The sequence below is a fragment of the Carcharhinus amblyrhynchos genome, chromosome 1 (genome assembly GCF_965287045.1).
Source record: "Carcharhinus amblyrhynchos chromosome 1, sCarAmb.v2.hapA, whole genome shotgun sequence".
Taxonomy (NCBI): Eukaryota; Metazoa; Chordata; class Chondrichthyes; order Carcharhiniformes; family Carcharhinidae; genus Carcharhinus; species Carcharhinus amblyrhynchos.
Window position 1 is genome coordinate 142,490,588 of NC_137324.1, and position 25,554 is coordinate 142,516,141.

Sequence of the window (25,554 nt, forward strand, 5' to 3'; positions counted from 1 at the left end):
CTGAATATAGAAGAATGAGAGGGGATCTCATAGAGACATATAAAATCCTGATGGGACTGGACAGATTAGATGCAAGTAGAATGTTCCTGATGTTGGGGAAGTGTAAAAGTAGGTGTCACAGTCTTAGAATAAGAGAAAAGCCATTAGGATTGAGATGAGGAAGAACCTCTTCACCCAGAGAGTTGTAAACTTGTGGAATCCACAGAAAGCTATTGGGGCTACTTTGTTAACTCTGTTCAAGAGGGAGCTGGACTTGGCTCTTGTGACAAAAGGGATCAAGGGTTATGGAGAGAAAGTGGGTGTTTGATACTAAAAGTGCATGATCAGCCATGATCGTATTGATATGATATGGTGGCACAGTGGTTAGCACTGCTGCTTCACAGCTCTAAGGACTTTGGTTTGATTCCTGGCATGGGTCATTGCTTGATCTTACCTCATAGATGATGTTGACAGAGCTCAATTTAGGCATTTTATAATTGACATTAATAGAAATCTAATTGATCAATTAAGAAAATCATTAAATCACATGGAAAATTCCACGTATTCAGGAAAGCCATCGCTGATTTAGATGAGAGAACATTAGGGTTGAAATGCAATTTTCTAACAAATAGGCTACATTGTCCTGAGTTATACATCTGTATAATATTCCTTTCCACTAACTTTATGCTAAAAGAAACAGGATGGAGAGTAGGATGGTCAGCAATAACTCACCCCGCTGAAATGGAATTTCACCCTGCGACATATTTGTCAGGTGCAAGTTTGGGTCATCTGCAAGATGTAGAATGCCAACTGGCCACCTAAGTGTTGCAGCAGACAGTGAGTGGAAATCATGTACCTCAGGGTGACCAGCTCACTCTGACCAGCCGCTGTAGTGACCTGGTCCAGACCAGTCAGTTGCCAGGACAAGAGTATATATGTTTGTGGAGGACTGATGGCACAATTTCAGGACTGGGGTAGACCCAGACTTAAAGTGGCCCTATCTGGTTTTGTTGAGCTCATAGGGAAACTCCAGTTCCTCCCAGTATCTTTAGATTCTTCTTCAGCAGGACTGCCAGGTAACTTTGCGTAGAATGTATAGTGCATTCTACACCTAATCATGTTGTAAAATGATCAAGGAGATCCCATGTATGTCATGTAGCAGCAATAACATATTGGGCAGAACCCATCCAGTCTCATGGGACAGGCTGCAAGGCAAGACCAGGAGGAGGAAAAAAATCGGAGAAGTACACATTGTGTCAGTGGTCCATATTCCTGTCTCTGGGTGATTTTGAGGAGCTAGGCTGGCAGATTCCTGGAGGCAGCTTGCAAATAGTTAGCCTGGGGGAGACCAGTCACCACCACTGTCCCTCGAGAGCCACAACTAGTAAGTGTGCTGGCGTCCTTGCGACTGGAGCCTCATCAGAGGACACCTGATGATGGCTTCCTCATGTTTCCCCCCCAGACAATGGCAACACTCACCTCACCTCACCTTCCAAGATAGTAAGGTTAGAGTCTCAGCAGAACAGAGATTTCATCAGCCCCAACAATGGAAGGATGGAGCGGTATGGCATCACTACCATTTTTAGATCAGAGTCACCCATTTCCACTGAGTAAAAGACCTCAAAAAGTCCATCCATATCTTTAGGATATAAATTGTGTTTCAATAAGTGTAAAGTCAATTGTGTGGTAGAGGCAGTTTGAATTATCTCATTCAAAAGGAAATTGGATCATCATCTGAAAAGAAAATAATTGCAGGGCTATGGGGAAAAGAGTAGGGAGTGACATTCGGTGGATTGTTCCTTTAGAGGACCAGTGCATACACATTGGTTACAACATGTAAAGAGGCTAATAAACCCATTCTATGATCCAATTAAACTGAAGGGATTGTTTGACTACCTCCTGGTCCACTTTAAATGCCCTTTTTAACTATTTACCAACCTGGCAGCAGAAAGGGTACGCAGCCACAGTGTTCTTTTATATATTTTGATTTACATTCTTGTAAACAGCCGTAAGTTGTATAAGTGTCATGATATTCCAGCTGAATGTTGGGATTACATTCTCCCCATGGATACTCCTGGTTTATAGTCTGCAAAAAACATGAAGACTGAATGTTTTTTCTCAATCATCAAGATGTTGGGGAGGCAGTAGCCCAGCAGTATCATTACTAGACTATTAATCGAGAAACTCAGCTAATATTTTGGGGACCTGGGTTCGAATCCCGCCATGATAGATGGTTGAAATTGAATTCAATTGAAAATATCTGGAATTAAAAATCTACTGATGACTATGAAACTATCCTTGATTGTCAGAAAAACCCATCTGGTTCACTAATGCTCTTTAGGGAAAGAAATCTGCTGTCCTTACCTGGTGTGGCCTAAATGTGACTCCAGAGCCACAGCAATATGGTTGACCCTTAACTGCAAATATGGGTGGCAATAAATGCTGGTCAGCCAGCATCGCCCATGTCCCATGAATAAATTTAAAAAAATACACATATTCAATTACAGTCCGATGCCACAGTGCACAATGGAAAAATTGTTATTAGTGAAAATAAGTATTTGACACATTTTTTTTATTCATTCAGGGGATGTGAGTGTCAATGGCTAGGCCTGCATTTATTGCCCATCCCTGATTGTCCTTGAACTGAGAAGCTTGCAAGGCCAATTAAGAGGGTATTTAAGAGTCAACTGCATTGGTGTGGAGTCACATGTAGGCCAGACCAGGTAAAGATGGCAGATTGCCTTCCCTGAAGGACATTAGTAACATAGATGGATCTTTACAACAATCAACATTGGGTGCATGGTCATCATTAGATGTTTAATTCCAGGTTTTTATTCAATTCAAATTTCAACATCTGCCATAGTGAGATTCAAACCCGGGTCTTTACCCTGAACTCTGAAATACCAGCCGAGTGACAATATCATTGCGCCATCACCTCGCCTAAATTTGTTAACACCATGTTATAAATAGTTTAAAATAATTATATCTTTCAGATAAACAAATTCAAAATATTTAAGCCACTCAAGTAAAAAAACTAACCAGACCTCAGCAGTAGCAGTTTTGTGTAACACAAGATAGGTTCTTCAGGCAGTAAAAGGCACCAGATGTTCAAGCAGTACAAGGAGGAGAAGGGGGACCAGAGAAACCTTGAGCACCATGTAAATACACATACCACACCAATCTGGAGAGAGTGTCAGAGCAGGAAAGAGTGCAATTCACTCAAATCGTTTCTAAGTGCTGATGCTAGTGGAAAACGCAGAGTGTTTCTTGATGGCATTAGCAGTGAATCAGATGGGATTCACTGATCTTAACGATGCAAATTTGATGCAAGAGACACAGTGCCAGATGTGTCCCCTCAGAAGCCCCTTAAGACCCCCCACTGCCAATCTTCCACTGCCCCCGGCACCCTGATAGTGACACCCTGACTTGGCACCTTGTAACCCAAGAGGTGGACAAGTAGGAATGTTATGTTATTAGGTGCTATGTCTCAGTGCCCGCCTCTCCCCCCCGTGGCATTGGAGGCAGGTTGCTTTTCTCATTGACCTGTTGACCCATGGGCGGCATGGTAGCACAGTGGTTAGCACTGCTGTTTCACAGCTCCAGGGACCTGGGTTTGATTCCCTGCCTGTATGGAGTTTGCACATCCTCCTTGTATCTGCGTGGGTTTCCTCCGGGTGCTCTGATTTCCTCCCACAGTCCAAAGATGTGCGGGTTAGGTTGATTGGCCATGCTAGAAAAAATGCTTCTTAGAGTCCTGAGACGCGTAGGTTAGAGGGATTAGAGGGGTAAATATGTAGGGATATGGGGGTAGGGCCCGGCTGGGATTGTGGCCGGTGCAGACTCGATGGGCCAATGGTCTCTTTCTGCACTGTAGGGTTTCAATGATTCTATGATGACACCAATGACCTTGTGATCATCCTCTAGTTGGTGGGACCTGAGCAGTTTTCGCTTGGGAGGGTTCACTCAACAACATTTTTTAGGCAAACCTCAGTTGCCGCAGACTTCTGAGATGGAACAGAGGCTGGCAGGGAGACAGAGGAACTGGTGCCCTTGTCCAGTGCTTCATAAGAGGAGAATACAGAAATGGCAGCCAGCTCATCTGCCAGTCTGAGATGAGTCCTCATCTCCCTGTTCAGCAATGAAGGATGGGCAACCATTGGTGACAGTGGTTGGCATCTTCTCTCGCTCAGGTATTGACCTCCTGAGGTCAATGCTTGTGTGAGGGTTTGCAGGTCCAAGCAGAACTCCTATAATGCATCACTGTGTTCCTGAAACTGCTTCTCCCTGAGCATTGTTACACTCTCAACAGATGAGGCTGTGCACTTGTAGCTCAGAGTCAACACAATGGCCATGCTCCTCAAGGACTCCTCCATGACAGAAAAATTGGCAGACAGACCCTCAGGAATCTCTGCCAGATCTCGCCATGCATCCAGCTTCTGCCACTTGATTAATCACTCCACAGACTCATCGTCTCCCACAGACGCAGCATGGTCCTGGTCTCCAGCAGCCCTCTTCCAAGTGCTGGCGGTCTGGGCATTCCCTACCTCACCCCTGTGAGTTTGATGTGCCCTCACAACTCTCCCAACCAGTCATGGCCCCCAGTGTGCATGCAACTGCACTGGTACTGGGTGCTGGGAAATGGTGTGCTGTATGTGCATCCCATTGATGTCTCAGGCGTCATGGTGAGGGGTTGAGGGGGTGGGCGTCAATCTGCCTGCTGGCAGACTGTGGTGGACAGCTCACCTGAGGGGTGAAAATAAGGAGTAAAAATGATTAGTCATGTCACACATATTGACATTTCAGTACATGCTGACCATCACGATAGTTGTAGTTGCATTGAGGTTTCTCAGTGGGGGTACAGAAATGAAGTTGTTCTGATGGAGAAGAGCTGCCATCATCACCTTAATGTATCGTGTTTCAGCCCAATGGACTCTTAGCTTCCTCAGAGGTGTCAGCACCTCTGCAGCCTGACAATCTTCCTTGCACCCTCTTCAGCTCCTGAACTCCCTGTTCATGGCTGGTGAGGTTTTCCAGGTTACATAGTTACCACCAGTGCAGATTGCTCCCAATTGTTGTGACTTTGTTTCTTCTGAAGGTCAATGTAGAGCTCCAATGTGTGCAGAGAACTTCACCTAGAATGTCATACTATGCAAACCCCTGACTCAAAACATTTCCCTGAGAGGTTTGAGAATATTACCACCCCTTTGGACACCAGAATCTTTGGACCAGAGGCTTTATCTCTCCAGCTTTGTGATGTACTAGCACGTCTGTGCTCAGAGACTACACAGAATTCACACACTAGACAACAACCATAGATGGCCACCCTCCTCAGTACCCCATTCAGCATAATGCCCACTCAGTACTGCAGGTGGCACAGATGAGAAGGTAACTGAACCTTTTCGAGCACTGGATCCAGGTTCCCTAGAAGCTCATGGCCACTGACTTCCGCTATCACCTCAGTCCATGTCTTCTTGGGGAGATGGGGTGACCTCATCACATCCCTCAGCATCAGCACATTCCTCCCCACTGTTACTGCTCTCACTAGGGCTTGGAGGCAGTCATCCAGAAAACTGGGTGTTTGCTGGCTGCCCAAACTCCCTCTCGATCTGCTGTGGTCTCCTACTGCTGCCATTGCTCAGACACAGATTCTTTGATGGACTGTGGAGGCCACTTTTCAAGTTTGTGGTAAGCTGTCATTGGATACAATACTGCCACACACCCACCTCTGCCGGCCCCACTCAATGTAATTCGGCACTTTGACTTAGTGGCAGCCAGCATTTATGGTGAGTTTCAATTGGATTCAAGACTTGTGGCCAGTTCCAGTTCTGCCCATTGCGCTGGTCAAGAATGAAATTCTACCATTGGTGATCGTGAGACATAGCGCAGTGCCGATACAGTGACAACTACCTCCAAACAAGGACACACATTCAGGAGACCAGAGACCTGCTAAAGATGAGAATCAGATGTCTTAAAAACTCTGTAATGTTCTTCAATTGTCTCCTGTCAAGGTTTCCCAGATGAAAGAGAGGTGTTACATACTGTACAACCTAGTGCAGTAGAGGTGTGTGCTTGAGATGGAAGAGGCGGAGGAATGCCCCCTTTTTTAGGACGAGGAGAAAGAGGCAGAGGCTGGAGAAATGGCTCTGGGGAGACTGAGGCTGAAATGCTGAGCTACTGAATTGAGGATGGTGACTTGTTGTAGTATGAGCCCAGAGATGTGCTGAGGAGTCCATGAATGCTGCTTTAGTAGTAAAAAACCTTCTCATTCAACAGTGCTTCACCTGAGGGATGCCTCACATGGCATGTGCCTAGAATTAACCAAGGGCCATATCTTTACAGAAAAAGCAGACAAGCCGACACCTTTTCCAATACAATAGACACATTTAGAAGGTCTACTGGCCAGTCTTCATGGATTTAGATGGGAAATTGATGACCTGCCTGAATGTAGTAGTCAACGGTTTTTGTAAATAATGCAAATAATGTAGTCCAACAATGTGGAGGTTAGGTGGTTTGGTCGTGGTAAATGCGCAGGGTTGTGGAAATGGGGAGGAGGGAGTGTGGGGCTGAGCAGAATAGTCTTGATGTGGATCTGCTGGGCCAAATGGCCTCCTCCTGCACTGTGGGATTTCTATGATTCTATGAAATAAAATGTAGATCTTTGCATAAAACACTTTGTTTTGATGTACAAATGATTTTGACAGTTTTCTATGCAACTTATATGTTTTAAAGAACACAGTGATCTAACTGATGAGGTATCCGCCACACTCAGACACTCTGATGCACTCCCTTTGTTGCAGGCAGCCCATGTCTTCTGATTGTGATGACCATGGTGCTTGGCTTTAATTTGCAGGAACCTGTTGTGGCCCTTCCTGTGACTGCATTGGCTGTATCTTTGTTGGAGAAGCTGAGGATGGTGAGATTCACTCATAGTGCAGGGAATCCTGACCTCTCTCTGTAGATTCTTAGCCCTTGGTGTGGTCTCCTGCTGGTTTGAAGGTGTTTGCTGCTGGTACAAAGCTGGCATGGTTTCCAGCCAGTATATGATACCTGTGAAATTGGCCTGTTCAGGTCTCTTAACCCTGTGCTGGCTCCAGCTATTGAATTGCATGTGGCTCACCAAGCGGTTGGTCATATTCTCACTCATGGGTAGCTCTCCTGTTTGAGGGCTCGAGACATGGTTGAACTGCGCACCACTCAAAACTCCTCTTTTCACAGGGCTTGAGTTTGCATTGCCTCAACAAACCCTGCCAGATTCCTGCAAATACTGAGCACTAAAACGAGAGTCCTGAGGATCCATCTCATTGCCTTATGGCACAGCACTCATCTCTTCAAGGAACTTCTCCAAAGATGCCTCCGTCTGGTGCCTGATGATGTCAACTGGTATGACAATGCTCCTTTCAGGGTGTTCAACACTATGTTCTTCTCCTGGGGATGGCCTACATCACTGGGATCAGTGAAATGAACAAAAGAGACTCTTCAGATGAATCCATGGAGAGTCTTTTCAATCCTCAATGACTGCTTCCCACATTGTTCGCAGCGTCCAGCCTTCTGCGAGTCTCGATTTTCCTGGCATCATTCAGTGGCATCCTTCCATTCTCCAAACCCTCATCCACACCCCACTAATGCTATTGCCCAAGATACTCCACCAAGCCAACATCGCCTGTGCATTTGGAAGGGGACATTTTTCTTCATCCACACTCAATGGCATCCTGGCTATCACAGGTCAAATGTCTCAAAACACAGGTTCCATTTTTCAGGCTTTTATTATTCACTCACAGGATGTGGATAATGCTGTCTAGGAATTGGAGAAGAAGATAAGTTTAATGAGGTGGTTCTGTTCTGCATGGAGATGGAAGTCCCCTTTATGATGGGCGTTGGTTTTTTATTAGTTTATGGAACATAGGCTGGCTGGGCCAGCATTTATTGCCCGTCCCTGAGGTCATTAACGGACATAACATTATTACGGATCTGGAATCACATATAGGTAAACACAACAGATTTTCTTTCCTAAAGGACATTAGCAAATCAGATGGGATTTTATGACAACCGACAATAGTTTCATTAGATTTTAACTGTAGATTTTTATTGAATTCAAATTTCACCATCTGCCATGGTAGGATTTGAACCTGAGTCCCTAGAGCATTACCCTAGGTCTCTGGATTATAGACTAGTGACAATACCACTATACCACTGCCTCCCCCCCAGGGGTCATTATGTCTGAAGAAAGTCTGTGTATTCTTCCATAGGTTAACTGTAAGCCTCAATGAACTAGAACATTTATAATAAAGGGTACAAGCTGAGAAGTGCCTCTATGCTTAGATATATGTCTCTGACCAAGGTCTGGCTCATGTGCCTTTTTATATCACTGTATAGGCAGCATTTTACTTAGTCCCACATTAACCCTATATGTGTCACACCTTAAGCTACAACTTTCACTTAGTCTGTAACAACATCTCCTCTTTGACATCCTTAGACATTAGCAGCAGTTGCTGCATCAATAACTTGGGCACACAATCTACCAAGGTTGAGATGTAACCTGTGACCTATGTACACTAGATATTTGGCTTGTTGCATATTGTAAGAGTCAAGGGGGCACCCCTAATAGACCAGTGTCACTTAACTTGCCGGACTGCAAGTCACTGAAGTGTTTCTGGCACTCAATCCAACTTTAGCAATGTTTGCCCATGGTGCTCACCACCTTGGTGAGCACCATGGGTTCTGCTGCTATGCCCTCTTTGTGAAGGCAAGGGAACGATTGTAGCCTGATGGGAAGTGGACATTCCTCCTGATGTACACATTATTCTGATTTTAGAAACTTATCATAGGGCTGTCCCTGATCCCTTGGTTGCAAGTGCAGTATTCATGCATGCCTGTGTATGCATGAGTGTGCTGCCAATATGAATATTGTCTATAAAAAGCATGGATTGGGACAGGCTGTTCTCTGGCAAGGATGTGATTGGTAAGTGGGAGGCCTTCAAAGGAGAAATTTTGAGAATGCAGAGCTTGTATGTTCCTGTCAGGATTAAAGGCAAAGTGAATAAGAATAAGTAATCTCGGTTCTCAAAGGATATTGGAACTCTGATAAAGAAGAAGAAAGAGTTGTGACACGTATAGGCAACAGGGAATAAATAAGATGCTTGAGGAGTATAAAAAGTGCAAGAAACTACTTAAGAAAGAAATCAGGAGGGCTAAAAGAAGACATGAGGTTGCTTTGGTAGTCAAGGTGAAGGATAAACTTAAGAGCTTCTACAGGTATATTAAGAGCAAAAGGATAGTAAGGGATAAAATTGGTCCTCTTGAAGATGAGAATGGTCGGGTATGTATGGAACCAAAAGAAATGGGGGAGATATTAAATGGGTTTTTTTCATCTGTATTTACTAAGGAAACTGGCATCGAGTCTATGGAAATAAGGCAAACAAGTAGGGAGTCATGGAATCTATACAGGTTAAAGGGGAAGAGGTGCTTGCTGTCTTGAGGCAAATCAGAGCAGATAATTCCCCAGGACCAGGCAGGGTCCTCAGACTTTGAAGGAGACAGTGTTGAAATTGCAGGGGCCCTGGCAGATATATTTAAAATGTCGGTATCCACAGGTGAGGTGCTGGATGATTGGTGGATAGCTCATATTGTTCCGTTGTTTAAAAAGGCTCAAAAAGTAATCCGGGAGATTATAGGCTGGTAAATTTCATGTCAGTAGTAGGTAAATTATTAGAAGGAGTACTCAGAGATAGGATCTACAAATGCTTGGATAGACAGGGAGTTTTTAGGTAGTCAACATGGTTTTGTGCGTGGTAGGTCATGTTTAACCAATCTATTAGAATTTTTCGAGGAGGTTACCAGGAAAGTGGATGAAGGGAAGGCAGTGGATGTTGTCTATATGGACTTCAGTAAGGCCTTTGACAAGGTCCTGCATGGGAAGTTAGTTAGAAACGTTCAGTCGCTAGGTATACATGGAGAGGTAGTAAATTGGATTTAACATTGGCTCAGTGGAAGAAGCCAGAGAGTGGTAGTGGAGGATTGCTTCTCTGAGTGGAGGCCTGTGACTAGTGGTGTGCCACAGGGATCAGTGCTAGGTCTATTGTTGTTTGTCATCTATATCAATGATCTGGATGATCATGTGGTAAATTGGATCAGCAAATTTGCTGATGATACAAAGACTGTAGTTGACAAAGGTGTAGTTGACAGTGAGAAAGATTTTCAAATCTTACAGAGGGATTTGAACCAGCTAGAAAAATGGGCTGAAAAATGGCAGATGGAGTTTAATGCAGACAAGTGTGAGGTATTGCACTTTGGAAGGACAAGCCAAGGTAGAACATACAAGGTAAATGGCAGAACACTGAAGAGTGTAGTAGAACAGAGGGATCTGGGAATGCAGATACATAATTCCCTAAAAGTGGCTTCATAGGTAGATAGGGTTGTAAAGAGTGCTTTTGGTACATTGGCCTTTATAAATCAAAGTATTGAGTATAAGAGTTGGAATGTTATGGTGAGGTCGAATTTAGAGGATTGTGTGCAGTTTTGGTCACCTAATTACAGGAAGGATATTAATAATGTTGAAAGAGTACAGAGAAGGTTTACAAGGATGTTGCCAGAACTTGAGAAGCTGAGTTACAGAGAAAGGTTATATAGGTTAGGACTTCATTCCCTGGAGCGTAGAAGAACGAGAGGAGATTTGATAGAGGTGTATAAAATTAGATAGAGTGAATGCAAGCAGGCTTTTTCCACTGAGGCTAGAGGAGAAAAAAATCTAGAGGACATGGGTTAAGGGTGAAGGGGGAAAAGTTAAAAGGGAATATTAGAGCGGGGGGCTTCTTCACACAGAGAGTGGTGGGAGTATGAAATGAGCTGCCAGATGAAGTGGTGAAAACGGGCTTACTTTTAACATTTAAGAAAAGCTTGGACAGGTACATGGATGAGAGGGGTGTGAAGGGATATGGTCCAGGTGCAGGTCAGTGGGTCTAGGCAGAAAAATGGTTCGGCACAACGAAGAAGGGCTAAAAGGCCTGTTTCTGTGCTGTAATGTTTTGTGGTTCTATATGTGCATGTATGTGCACGTGTGTGCACATGTGTGCACTATCCATGCGTCTGCATGTCCATGAGCTGTCCAAGTGTGTCTATGTGTGCTCTCTGTGCAGGTGTGTGTCTTTATGCTGTCCATGTATGTGCCTGTGCGTTGTCTGAGTGTATGTCTATGTGCTGTGCATGTATGGATACATCCATGTGCCAGTTTGTCTGCTGTCTTTGTGTGTGCCCGTGTGCACACCCGTGTGCTGTCCATGCATTGTGTCCATGTGCTGCCCATGTGTGTGTCTACATGCTGTCCATGTGTGTCTGTATACTGCCCCTGTGTGTCGGTGTGCAGTCCCTCTATGCTCAGTGTATGAATCCACTATAGTTTGCCTATTGCCGCAACAGGCCCACAGCAAATGCCATTTCCCTGGCCCTGCATTCAACCCTGGAACATCTTGATAACAAGGACACTTATGTTAGACTCCTATTTATTGACTACAGCTCAGCTTTCAACACTACTAAATTCACAAAACTCACCTCCAAACTCCCTGGTCTAGGCCTCAGCACCTCTCTGTGCAACTGGATCCTGAACTTCCTAACTCACAGACCACAATCACTGAGGATAATCAACAACACCTCCTCCATGATCATCCTCAAAACTGGTGCCCTACAAAACTGTGTTCTCAGCCCCCTACCATAGTCCTTATACTTCTACAACTGTCAAATAGCGGGCAAATTCCCCACCAATTCAATTTTCAAGTTTACTGACGACACCACCGTAGTGGGTTGGATCTCAAACAATGACGAGACAGAGTACAGGAATGAGATAGAGAATCTGGTGAACTGGTGCAAAAACAATAATCTCTCCTTCAATGTCAACAAATCGGCTTCAGGAAGTATAAAGGAGAACATGCCCCTGTCTACATCAATGGGATGAAGCAGAAAGGGTCGAGAGCTTCAAGTACAACCTGTTCTGGTCCCCCAGGACGACACTATAGTTAAGAAAGCTCACCAATGCCTCTACTTCCTCAGAAGACTAAAGAAATTTGGCATGTCAGCTACAACTCTCACCAACTTTTACAGATGCACCATAGAAAGCATTCTTTCTGGTTGTATCACAGTTTGGTATGGCTCCTGCTCTGCCCAAGACCACAAGGAACTACAAAAGGTCGTGAATGTAGCCCAATCCATCATGCAAACCAGCCTCCCATCCACTGACTCTGTATACACTTCCCACCGCCTCAGCAAAGCAGCCAACATAATTAAAGACCCTACGCACCCCGGACATTCTCTCTTCCACCTTCTTCCTTCAGGAGAAAGACACAGAAGTCTGAGGCCATGTACCAACTGACTCAAGAACAGCTTCTTCCCTGCTGCTGTCAGAATTTTGAATGGACTTACCTTGCATTAAGTTGATCTTTCTCTCCACCCTAGCTATGACTAAACACTACATTCTGCACTCTCTCATTTCCTTCTCTATGAACAGTATGTTTTGTCTGTATAGTGCGTAAGAAACATTATTTTTCATTGTATGTTAATACCTGTGACAATAATAAATCAAATCAAATACTCAATTACTTTTATGAATAATAACAACAAAACTCGTCTGTTCAATTTTAATCATTTATCAAATAAAACACAAAGTTTTTTGAATTAACATTTTCAGAATATTGTGAGAAGTTTTAAAATTTACCTTCATTTGTCGTATTGCAGCATGAGCATGCATTCCAACACCTGTGGACAAGCCCATTGTTTCAACTTGTGGTGGTTCATTAGGTGAGTGGATAACAAAGGAAATTCCAGCATCAAGAAACCCAAGAGAAGGATTATCTTTCATTTCTGGCTACAAATGAATAAACAAAATGAACAGCAATAACAACAGGCAATGCAACTTTGCAAAAATAATTTTTCCTAATATTTCCCAATGAAAATGACATTTCAAGAAATTCTGAACCCCATTATTTAAGAAAGGAGGGAGAGAGAAAACAGGAAACTACAGACCTGTTAGCCTAACATCAGTCATAGGAAAATGCAGAATCTCTCACAGAGTAATGCGATAACAAGACGCTTTGAAATAATGGTAGGATTAGATAGAGTCAACATGAATCTAGGGAAGGAAACAATTTTTAAGAAACATTTTGGAGTTTTATGATAAACTTGTAGACTAGATAAAGGGGAACTGCTGAATTAGAGGGTTATGGTGTGTGGGGGGGCATGAAACTGGTATTTAGAATTTCAATAACACAATAGGTTAGTAAACATAATTAGAGAACGCAGGATTGAGGGCAATATACTGGCATGGATTGAGAACTGATTAGCAGAGTACAGAGAGTAGGAATGAATGGTTCATTATCTGGTTAGCGGGTGGTGATTTGTTGGATGCTGCAAGGATCAGTACTTGGTTCCCACCTATTCACAATCTAAATCAATGATTTGGATGTGGGGCGGCACGGTAGCACAGTGGTTAGCACTGCTGCTTCATAGCTTCAGGGACCTGGGTTCAATTCCCGGCTTGGGTCACTGTCTGTGTGGAGTTTGCACATTCTCCTCGTGTCTGCGTGGGTTTCCTCTGGGTGCTCTGGTTTCCTCCCACAGTCCAAAGATGTGTGGGTTAGGTTGATTGGCCAGGTTAAATTGACCGTAGATGCATAGGTTAGAGGATTAGTGGCTAAAATATGTGTGGATACGGGGGTAGGGCTTGGGTGGGATTGTGGTTGGTGCAGACTTGATGGGCTGAATGGCCTCTTTCTGTACTGTAGGGTTTCTATGATTTCTATGATTAAATGTAATATTTCCAAGTTTTCAGATGACACAAAACTCAGCAGAAGTGTGAGTTGTAAGGAGGATGCAAAGCTGTCTCAAGGGGCTGAGAAGTATTGAAATTTAAATGGATATGGGTGGCCCTGTCCATGAGTTACTGAAAGCTGGCATGTAGGTAAAACAAGCAATTAAGAAGGAAAATGGTATGTTGACTTTTATTACACGAGTATTTGAGTATCGGAATAAGGATGTCTTACTGCATTTATATAGCGCTTTGGTGAGACCACATCTGGAATGCGCAGTTTTGGTCTCCATATCTAAGGAAATATATATTCGCCATAGAGGGAGTGCAAAAAAGGTTCATTAAATTCATCTCTGGGATGAAAGGATCGTCTATGAAGAAAGATTAAATTGACTGGGCCTTTCTTGGCCAGTATTTAGAAGAATGAACATAGAACATAGAACACTACAGCACAAACAGGCCCTTCGGCCCACAAGTTGCGCCGGTCATATCCCTACCTACCAGGCCTATCTGTAACCTTCAATCCCGTTAAATCCCATGTACTCATCCAGAAGTCTCTTAAAAGAGACTTTGCCGCCACCACCACCGACGGCAGCCGATTCCACTCACTCACCACCCTCTGAGTGAAAAACTTACCCTCTGACATCTCCTCTGCACCTACTCCCCAGCACCTTAAACCTGTGTCCTCTCGTAGCGACCATTTCAGCCCTGGGAAATAGCCTCTGAGAATCCACCTTATCTATATCTGTCAATGTCTTATAAACCTCTATCAGGTAATGAAAGGTGATCTCATTCAAACATACAAAATTCTTACAGCACTCGACAGCGTGAACATAAAAAGATAAGAGCTAGGAGCAGGGGTAGGCCATTTGGCCCCTCAGGCCTGTTTGCCATTCAATAAGATCATGGCTGATCTTTTCGTGGGCTCAGCTCCACTTACCCGCCCATTTACCATAACCCTTGATTCGTTTACCGTTCAAAAATTTATTTACACTTGCCTTAAAAACATTCAATGAGGTAGCCTCAACTGCTTCACTGGGCAGGGAATTCCACAGATTCACAACCCTTTGTGTGAAGAAAGCCCCCCTCAACTCAGTCCTAAATCTGCTTCCCCTTATTTTGAGGTCAGTTCTAGTTTCACCTGCCAATGTAAACAACCTCCTTGCTTCTACCTTATCTACTCCCTTCATAATCTTATGTGTTACTATAAGATCTTCCCCTCATTCTTTTGAATTTCAATGAGTATAGTCCCAGTTTACTCAATCTCTCCTCATAAGCCAACCTTCTCAACTCCAGAATCAACCTAGTGAATCTCCTCTGCACCCTCTCCAGTGCCAGTATATCCTTTCTCAAGTAAGGAGACCAAAACTGTGCACAGAACTCCAGGAGTGGCCTCACCAGCACCTTATACAGCTGCAACATAATCTCGCTGTTTTTAAACTTCATCCCTCTCACAAAGAAGGACAAAATTCCATTTGCCTTCTTAATTACCTGCTGCACCTGCAATAAACGTTTTGTGATTCCTGCACAAGGACACCCAAGTCCCTCTGCATAGCAGCATGCTGCAATTTTCATCATTTAAATAATAGTCCATTTTGCTGTTATTCCTACCAAAATGAATGACCTCACATTTACCAACATTGTACTCCGTTTGCCAGATTCTTGCCCATTCACTTAGACTATCTGAATCCCTTTGCAGATTTTCAGTGTCCTTTGTACACTTTGCTGTACCACTCATCTTAGTGTCATCTGCGAATCTTGACACACTACACTTGAGCCCAACTCCAAATCATCTATGCAATTGTAAACAATTGCAGTCCCCACACTGACCGTAGATGCATAGTTAGAGGATTAATGCACACCACTCGTCACTGATCACCAACCAGAAAAACACACATTTACTCTCACTCTTTGCTTTTTATTAATTAACCAATCCTCTATTCATTACTCGTAACACTATGCACCTTTATCTTCTGCAGCAGCCTTTGGTGCAGCGCCTTGTCAAATATCTTCTGGAAATCCAGATACACCACATCCACAGGTTCCCCATTGTCCACCATGCACATAATGTCCTCGAAGAATTAATCAAACATGACCTGCCCTTCATGAACCCATACTGCATTTTCCCAGTAGGACAATTTATATCCAGATGTGTCACTATTTCTTCCTTGATGATAGGTTCAAGTATTTTCCCTACTACAGAAGTTAAGTTAATCGTCCTACAGTTACCCACCTTTTGTCTACCTCCATTTTTAAACAGTGGCATCACATTTGCTGTATTGCAATCTGCAGGAACCACCCCAGAGTCCAGTGAATTTTGGTAAATTACTAATAGTGCATTTGTTATTCCCCCTGCCATCTCTTTTAGTACCATAGGATGCATTCCATCAGGACCAGGAGAATTGTCTACCCTATTAGGTTGTCCAATACTACTTCTTTAATGAAAATGATAATTTCTCGGTCCTCACCTGCCAAAGCCTTCTAATGATCAATTTTTGATAGGTTATTTGTATCTTCCACTGTGAAAACTGACACAAAATACCTGTTATTCCTTGAAGGAGCAGAACTCCGAAAGCTTGTGATACCAAATAAACCTGTTCAATTTTAACCTAGTATTGTGAGACTTCTTACTTGACTGACCTGGTTGGGCCAATCAACAGCCTATTCAGAATTGGATTAAATGAAGGAAACCCGTCTTTTGCATGGAAAGGACGAGCGATGTTTACATTAGAGGTATTCGCTGCAATGCACAGGAGTTCCATATAAACACGGACTGAAGTTACTTGTGACTGAATTTCTCTCTGAAGATCAGCATTGTGCCTTTTTCAATGTGTCTGGAGGAGATTCCAGACCACAATTTCACAGGTGCCAAGTACTATTTATGAGTTAGCCATTGTTCATTGTGAACCTTGACAAAATATCTCTTCTTGTGCATGACAGAAGTGTCAGACCAAGAATTGTCCTTAGTGGATGTCCACAAGTACATATGGGTCTTGTTGGGGTCACTGATTAGCAATTGGCAGGGGGAAATCTGGGTTGCTGAGTTTGGGTCTGGGCAGCATTTTGGCATTAGTTGCCAATGGGAAGATCAACATAAATTTTGTCACAATATGCCAGGTAAGCTATTTGATGAAATTCTGAACAAATACAATAGAGTCATATAAACTTACATTGAGGAAGGAAACTATTGAGCCCACCATTACTATGTTAGCTTTTTGAACGAGCTGTCCTGCTTAGGCCCTCATCTCATCTTTTGTCTGTAAGCCTAAAGATTTCCCATCCTCCATTACTTGTCCAAATCCCTTTTGAAATTATTTCTGGAATCAGCTTCCACCATCTTTTCAGATAGATTGACTTCAAATCCCAACGACAATCTGAATGAAAACACTTTTCCTCATCTACCTTGAAAATTGTTTGTCAATGAATTTGAATCTGTGAGCTCTAATTATTAACCTTGTAAGTTCCAGAAGGCATGTTCGTGAAGGGCCAGATGGATTGTTTCTGAGATTGCTGAAGGATGCTCTGAGGATGATTTTCCAATCCTCACTAGAAAGAGGGAAGGTGCCAGGGGACTGGAAGGTGTGAGCAAATTTCGGCGGGCGGTTGTTTCAATGAGCATTCATTCATGTGATATAAATGAATGCAAATGACATTCATGCTCAACCTCAGCTGGTGAAACATTTCCTGTTCTAGGCACTACACTATAGGAAAGATGTAGATGCATTGGAGAAAGTACAAAAAAGATTCACAAGAATAGTTTCAGTGATGAGGAACTTCAGTTACATAGAAAGATTGAAGAAACGGGGACTGTTTTTCATGAAGAGATTTGATGTAAAATCATGAAGAAATTGGACTGAGTAGATCAGGAAAAATTATTCCCACTGGAAGGATTGAGAACTAGAGGGCGCAGATTTAAGGTAGGCAACAAATGAAGCAATGGAGACGTGTGATTTTCATAGATCTGGAATGCACTGAAGGTATGATGGAAACAAGGTCAACTGGGGCTTTCAAAAGGGAATCCAAATATTATATGAAAATAAAAATGTGCAGGCCTATGGGGAAAAGGCAGGGGGGGGGTAACAGTTGATGAATTGTTCCATCTGAACGCCATCACATAATCGATGGGCTAAATGGCCTTCTGTACTGTAACCAATTTATGATTTTTTAAAAATGTAGAACATAAGTATTGGTATAGAGTGGTTTGTTTGCTGTGAATTGTAAATAATATGACTTCCAACGCAGCACACCAAGTTTTTTGAATGATATCCTTACCACTCTGATTTTAAAATCATAAGACCCCACACATGCCTTCGAACACATTCTATTTCAATGAATTTATCACAATGACTTAAATCTTACATTACTAATTACTTGTTCTCTTTAACCGCAAATATTGAAATTTCCCACAATTATCCGCACCAAATGGCTTATTCTATTGCTTAGTATCATTAAAGTTAACCTGTTTAATATCAAGCATCACGTTTAGTCCTCTTCCTGAAATGTTTGCTCTCTTTTTAGCGTTATCATCATAGTTGAAAGTGTAACAACTGCCATATTCAGTAAAAACATGTCGAAAATCCTAGAAGGCAAATACAAAAGTTAGCCCAATGATATTTGCTTTTTTCCCTCTCTTTATAGGATATTTCAAGATACAAAAACACAAAAGCAAAATTTAAAAACATTTGGCAGACAGTGAGCACTATCAGATCAGAATAGTTGGAGGAAAATGCAACTTATAAAGGTTATCTTGAACGCTGAAAAGGTATGCTCAGTTTCTTTCCTCCTTGACTCCAACTTATGATTTCAATTATTTTTATATATTTTCTAAATATGATACTCAATAACAGTAAACATCTGGGTCTATTTATTCATTGGTCAGATAATAAAAGTTTAACCAACTAATAGATTTATTTAACATGATAGCAAAAAAACATGCACCATAAAGGGATTCGCATAATAAGCAGTAATTACACTTTATATAGGAACATCGGAATTATTAGACCAAGGTTCATCGTCTTCACCATTTACCATCCTACTTGTTTTATAATATGACTTATCATAGCAATCAATAACTTTCTGTTCATCCAATACGGAGCCAAACATGAGGTGAGGAAAGCTTCTGAGTGATGAAAAACTTCGAGAACCATAAAAAGAGAGTAACCTGAAACTTCATTCCACAGATGCTATCAGACCTGAAGAGTATTTTTTATTATTTTCTGCTTTTAGTTTGAAGTCACCTTTATCTTCCAAGAATGTTACAGGTATCGATTTAATATTTTAAGTAACTCATCTATTGTGTGGCTTTTACTGTGGATTGTATCATTTATCACAAAATTATTTTTGCAATAAATTTCCATTGTCTAGGAATTGAGATTTATTTCAGGCAATTGAAGAGTAGTTCTAGCAGGGAGAATCATAGAATAGAATACTGCTTAGAAGGAGGCCATTCAGTCTATTGAGCCTACACCGACAAACAATCCCACTCAGGCCCCAACCCTGTAGCCCCATGTATTTACCCTGCTAACCCCTTAACAGTAAGAGGCAATTTTGCATGGCCAGTACACCTAACCAGCATGTCCTTTGGACTGTGGGAGGAAACCGGAGCGCCTGGTGGAAACCCACACCGACACAGTTACCCAAGGCCGGAATTGAACCCAGGTCCCTGGTATTGAGGCAATAGTGCCAACCACTATGCCACCCAAAGAAGAAAGCAGAGTGTAACCTATATCCATGAGATTGATATCTTCTAAAGTGTGCTGGAAATAGATCTTGGGCAGAAAAAACAGCACTGAAATCGCCAATAGCAATGGTGGCTTTCTCGATTATATGGCGCAGAAATTTGAAAGAGAAGCTTAAAATCATGAGTCCCACAACTTGTTGCTGGTGGGGCAGCCTTTGATTCACCATCCCACCAGCAATTCAGACACTTGCTGTTCGAGAGTGCCATTTTTAAAGGCTGCCCAGTGCTCTGCGAGCAAACCAGGTCGCCCAAGTGCAATCCTCCTTTCCACCAGGATTCCCCCCCAGCCTTAACTGGCACTACCCTGGCTGTCTCATACACTACCCAGGCATAGCTCTTGCACTACACTGGCATCAAGTTGGCACTATCCAGGCACAACCCTGGAATTAAGCTGACACTATCTTATCCACCCACCCCCAAGCACAACACTTAGTTGAGCTCTGCTGGGAGTAATGCTTGGCAGCAGCATGACGTCTGAGACAAGTTATGCTACCTCCTTCCTGCCATCATGTCGCCGTGGATGGATTTTTTGACATGGAGGCATTTTTCTGGCACAGAGAGGCTTCCAGCATTGAATGTCAGGAAATGTAACCTGTCACTGACAGGGGGAAAGGAAAACTGCATCATGCTTTCACATTGTTGTGAAACATGGCTTCAAACTTCTCATGATATTTTTTGCTTCTGTCGCTGGACCTGCCCAGCGCAAATAGAAGTGGAAAATTTCAGCCATAGAAACATAGAAAATAGGAACAGTAGGGCATTTGGCACTTAAAGCTGGTTCTATTAATCAGTAAGAGCCTTGATGCCTAATCCTGTATCCTCCTGCTCTCTCCTCATACTCCTGCATGCCTTTAGAGCCTAGCGATCTTTTTTTCCAGAATCATAGAACCCCTACTGTGCAGAAGCCCAGTGAGTCTGCACCGACTCTTCAAATGAGCATCTCATGCAGCCTTTTGATGTAGAGAATTCCAGTTTCACCATGCTCAAGACAGAAAATTGTTCTACGTGCAAGTCCTACATTGTCTACCCTGTATCCCAAGAGTTTGAGACCAGCCCCCCACCCCACACCCAGCCCTTATCTCCCCCAGCCAGAGGAAATAACATCACTGCACCCAATCTGTCCAGCCCCTGTCAGAATTTTAAATGTTTTGATGAGCTCCCCTCTCATTCTTCTGTACTCCAGTTAATGCAAGCCCAGTTGACCCAATCTCTCGTTATATGAAACTCTAGCCATCCCAGAAATCAGTCTGGTAAAACTTTGTTGAACTCCCTGTCTGGCAAGTATATATTTCTTCGAAAGGAGATCAAAACTGCATAATATTACAAGTATCACCTCACATAGATCCTGTACAGCTGTAGTAAAGTATTTTTGCCCCTGTAATCAAATGCTCGTGCAATGAAGGGCAACATTTCATTTATCTACCTAATGGCTTGCTGCACCTTCATCAACAATTTTGTATGTAGGGCGTAAGGGACAGAACGAGCTCTAAAAAATGTTGGTTTTGACTCAAGGTTCATATAAATTTTTACCTTAACTCCTGGTATGCATCCCAATGCTCTCTGAAAAACTTTTTGATATGCCTACAAGATCTTCTTGAAAATCCCAGCTGTGATATTGAATATTTCCAGCCAATTCAACTTGAGTTGCTTCAGCTAATCTTATCTTATTAGGCTAGGCCTTTGTCTTTTCACTACCATAGGAGTAGCTAAGCAGACTAGTGCAAGACATCAAAGTTGACGACACGCTAATATTTTCAGTACCTCTCCTGTTGTGTAGGTTGCCAACTTTGCCAAGGCACTATTGAGCCTCATAAGTTGCAGATTTCCCTGCAAATACTTTGTTCATCTATTACCATGGTGAAATTGTCTGTATTGACCTCCTTAGCTAATGGATGTCCGTTAGCTATAAAGGTGATTTTAATGGGCGGTTGTTTTATTTAACTTTACAATGTTGAGCTTATAAGGCGTGATTTACCCATTCAGCTGCAATTTTTTTTAGCGCAGCAGGCCAGGCGATACAAGCAGTGCCCAATGCAGGGATCTGCACTGGGCATCCTGCCTTGAAAGCATTTCCCAGTGTTAGATCCCAACTAGAAATAAGTGAGAAGCCACATAAATTATTCAAATAGCAATTTAAATATAATTTAAAGGGAAAAAGTGTGCCCAGGACTGAAATCTCCAGACTCTTGCTAGCAGCTCCCTTCTCTCTGTCAGGAGTATTTCATTCCAGCAGGATTTACAGTAGCTCTCCACATTCAGGGGGCTAGCAGCCTGATCACACTGGAGTGGAAAGGGCAGCACTCAGGGGCTACCCCAGAGGGTCAGGTGCCAGTGGGGTGCAACCTGGGCATTGACACTTTGATAGTGCCAGCCTGTGCCCCTGGCACTGCCAAAGGGGCAAAGTACAATGGTTCATCGGGCATGGGGTAGTGCCAAGGAGGTGGAGCCTAGTAGGGAGCAGAGCCTAATGGGGGATCAGTGGGGGTGGGGGTTCCTGCTGCTACTCTGAACTTTGGGTTCAAGCAGAGGGAGAGAGGCCAGCGACTGAGGCTGCCAGGGGGTGGAAGAATGGTGGAGCTCCAGGGAGGAAGAAGTTGGTGTTGCCGGGGGGGGAGGTGGGGGGAAAGAAGAGGGGAGCAAGCTTTAGGCAGGCTGGGAGTGGGGAGGGTGGGGGGAGGGGGGGGTAGCGGCACGAGGTTGAAGCCTGGGCATGCTCGGGATGAGCCAGCGATTGGGTCATGGGGGAGCAGAAGCAATGTGGGGATTGTGGGGCTGGCCAGCGATTGAACTGGCCAGCAATTGGGAGGCCAGCAGGCAGAGGCCATTGCGCATGTGCTGATCTTGGCAATGGCAGATCGGCGCATGTATAGTGGCCCACTCAGTGCTATGCTGTTAGTCTCTACGGTGGGAATAGCCTCCGCCCATAGATTTTTCATGTGATTTACTCTAGCGCATTCCGCAGCACACAGAATGTGGGAGATTCATTTTGAAACTTCCACGGAAAAAAACAGTAGGATTTACTCCAGCTTTCACGCAAATTTGATAACTGGAATTTTTTTGGGGAGAATCCCAGGCATTAACTTTGTACTTCTCTTCCAAATATTCCCCAACCTTGTTCATTGGAGTCCTTGTTTTATTTTCTGGCAACCAGGTGTCATCTGTTTGACTTGGCATCTGGCTTGTATGTGGCCCTATCAATTACATCTGAAACAAAATAACAATTACATTTGCATCTGTCTTGGGGACGGTGTCCTCCCACAATGATAACACTCATCAGCCCCTTATGGCTGATGATTTCCCTTCCTTCTCACCACTCCCTCGCTACTGGTATTTCGAGCAGCCGCCATTATCTGACAAACTTTGTTCATCTTGCCCTTCAATGCCTTGCAGTTCAAAAGTTCTCTGTTCCGCCCTTTCAGTTACTCAAGCCAATTCAACCACTTTATCCAGAGATACTTTCATTCCTGCCAGCATCTTCTTTTGAAAGTTCGAACTATTAATATCACATACGAAACAATCATGTAACATAATAGACATGTCAAACTGTTTGGTTGTTTGGCAACAAAAGCAGAAACTGTCCCCCTGTGTTCCTAACAGCTGAATGGAATTTATATTGCTGCATATTAATAGAACATAGAACATAGATCACTACAGTACAAACAGGCCCTTCGGCCCACAAGTTGCGCCGATCACATCCTGACCTACCAGGCCTACCTATAACCCTCAATCCCATTAAATCCCATTAAATCCCATGTAATAATGGAGGGTCGGAAATTGTAGTGGTCCCTACAACCTCCCCAACCACATCCCTGCCACAACCACATCCCCCACTGCCACCACCAGCAACCCCGCTCCCTCTGCTACCTTCTCCCTGCTGCCAGGAACCTGCTGCAGGGGGTCACCTTCGATGGGACTGGAAGATCCTCCAGTGGGAAGGGCTGGAAAATCCCAACCCATTTCTCGCTCCATATATCATGTCTGGCCTGCTGAATATTCCCTCCAGTTTCTGTTTTTAATTCCATGTTCAGTATTTGTAACATATTGTCTCATGTTGGGATCTGCCTACTCAACATGCTTCTGGTGCCATGTTAATATGCTCACTAAGGTGATCTGGTATGGGTGGTGCCGTGGTGCAGACACCATTTTGGCACCAAAACAGCAACATGAAAGGTAAAAACACAACAAACTGAGAGTGTTGCAGTGTATTGACTGTGGAAGGAACCAGTTATACAGTCTGAATTTATATTGCACCATTCACAATAAGGAGAGACTGTACACGCGTTGCGAGTATGTACCAAGCTTTAACTGTTAATACCACATACACGAAGATCATGAAACATATCATAAAGGTAACAGAGTGCAACTTTGCAGTCAAAGAATCAAAGAGCGCAGAAGGCCATTTGGTTCATCATGCCAGTGCTGGCTGTTTCTCAGAGCTTCTAAGTAATCCCACTTCTCTGCTCTTCCCCAAAGCTTCTCTTTTTAACTTTTTAACAATACCTCCAGTTTCTTTGAGAGAATTACTTTTGAATCTGCCTCCAAACATTTTTAGACAATGCATTAAATCATTAAAAACAAATCAATATCTCATCCTGGTTATTTATCAATTATATGTGGATGTGGACACTTTGGAGAGGGTACAGAAGAGGTTTACAAGGATGTTGCCTGGTCTGGAGGGTATTAGCTATGAGGAGAGGTTGGATCAACTCGATTTATTCTCACTGGAACGAAGGAGGTTTAGAAGATTACAAGTGGCATGGACAGAGTTTTTGTCAGATGCTCTTTCTTAGGGTAGAAAAGTCACATACTAGGGTACATAGGTTTAAGGTGCATGGGGAAAGGTTTAGAGGAGATGGGCAAAGCAAGTTTTTTACACGGAGGATGGTGAATGTCTGGGATGTGCTGCCCAAGGAGGTGGTGGGAGTAGGTATGATAGTGGCATTTAAGGGGCAACTAGACGAATACATGAATAGAATGGGAATGAAAGGAATTGGACTCCGTAAGTGCATACGGTTTTAATTTAGGCAGGCATCGTGATCAGGGCAGGGTTAGCGTCATAGAGTCATAGAGGTTTACAGCATGGAAATAGGCCCTTCGGCCCAACTTGTCCTTGCTGCCCTTTTACTTTTAAAACCTTAAGCTAATCCCAATTGCCCGCATTTGGCCCATAAGACAAATTGTACCCGTCTCTACTACGACCTCTGGCAGCTTTTTTCAGACACTCACCATCCTCTGTGTGAAAAAATTGCCCCTCTGGACACTTTTGTATCTCTTCCCTCTCACCTTAGACCTATGCCCTCTAGTTTTAGACTCCCCGACCTTTGAGAAAAGATATTGACTATCTAGCTGATCTGTGCCCCTCATTGGAGGGCCAAAGGGCCCATTCCTGTGTGTACTGTTCTTTGTTGTTTCTTTGTATGATTTTAATGTCAGGATCAGATTATCATTTCCTATCTCCACTTCCTCACCAGGTTGAAAGGCTGGTGGATTACTCAATGGGTAATCCTTCAACATCAAGCCACTGTGAGGGAGCAGAGAAATGGGACTGTGTGATTGGAAAGGTGATGGGTGAAGAAGATCAGTGGCTCAAATAAAATTAGAAACCAGAGGGAGATCAGCATGCAGATGAGTGGCAACATTGGAGAACAAAGAGAAAATTGGAGGCTAGACTTGGGGTGATTGAAGGTCAGAGGAAACGTTGGAGGCTGATCAGATGGGATTCAAGATTGGAAAGGTCAGGCCAGATCTAAATGGTTGGGGAAATGTCTGATCACAGGAGAATGGTTGAAGCAGGTAAGCTGAATTCAATAGGCAAAAGGAAAGACCTCATGGATTCAGCTGTCCTCACCTCTCTTTAGCCATTGGGTTTCAGAGGATCACTTAGCACACCAAGGTTATATTTAAAATTAGATTTAAATGACTCACAAATGGCCAAACATTATCGTATTCCAATAATAAAACTGCCTCCCAAGACCATGTTAATTGTTGCTCTTCTATCCAACCTTTGTTAAAACTGGAAAAGGGCTGGTTGAAGATAGGTTGGTGT

General features: G+C 43.3%; 1 protein-coding gene across 1 annotated transcript in view; it reads right to left on the minus strand.

Moving 5' to 3' along the window:
• Positions 1–25,554, minus strand: part of LOC145341381 (bile acid-sensitive ion channel-like) — a 77,129-nt gene that overhangs the window by 40,265 nt on the left and 11,310 nt on the right. Inside the window, exons 3-5 of the mRNA XM_080186356.1 lie at positions 18,228–18,347; positions 12,680–12,829; positions 1,918–2,065 (exon numbers count right to left, since the gene is read on the minus strand). Of these exons, the coding sequence (XP_080042482.1) occupies positions 1,918–2,065; positions 12,680–12,829; positions 18,228–18,347 (418 nt within the window). The remainder of the gene's footprint in view (positions 1–1,917; positions 2,066–12,679; positions 12,830–18,227; positions 18,348–25,554) is intronic.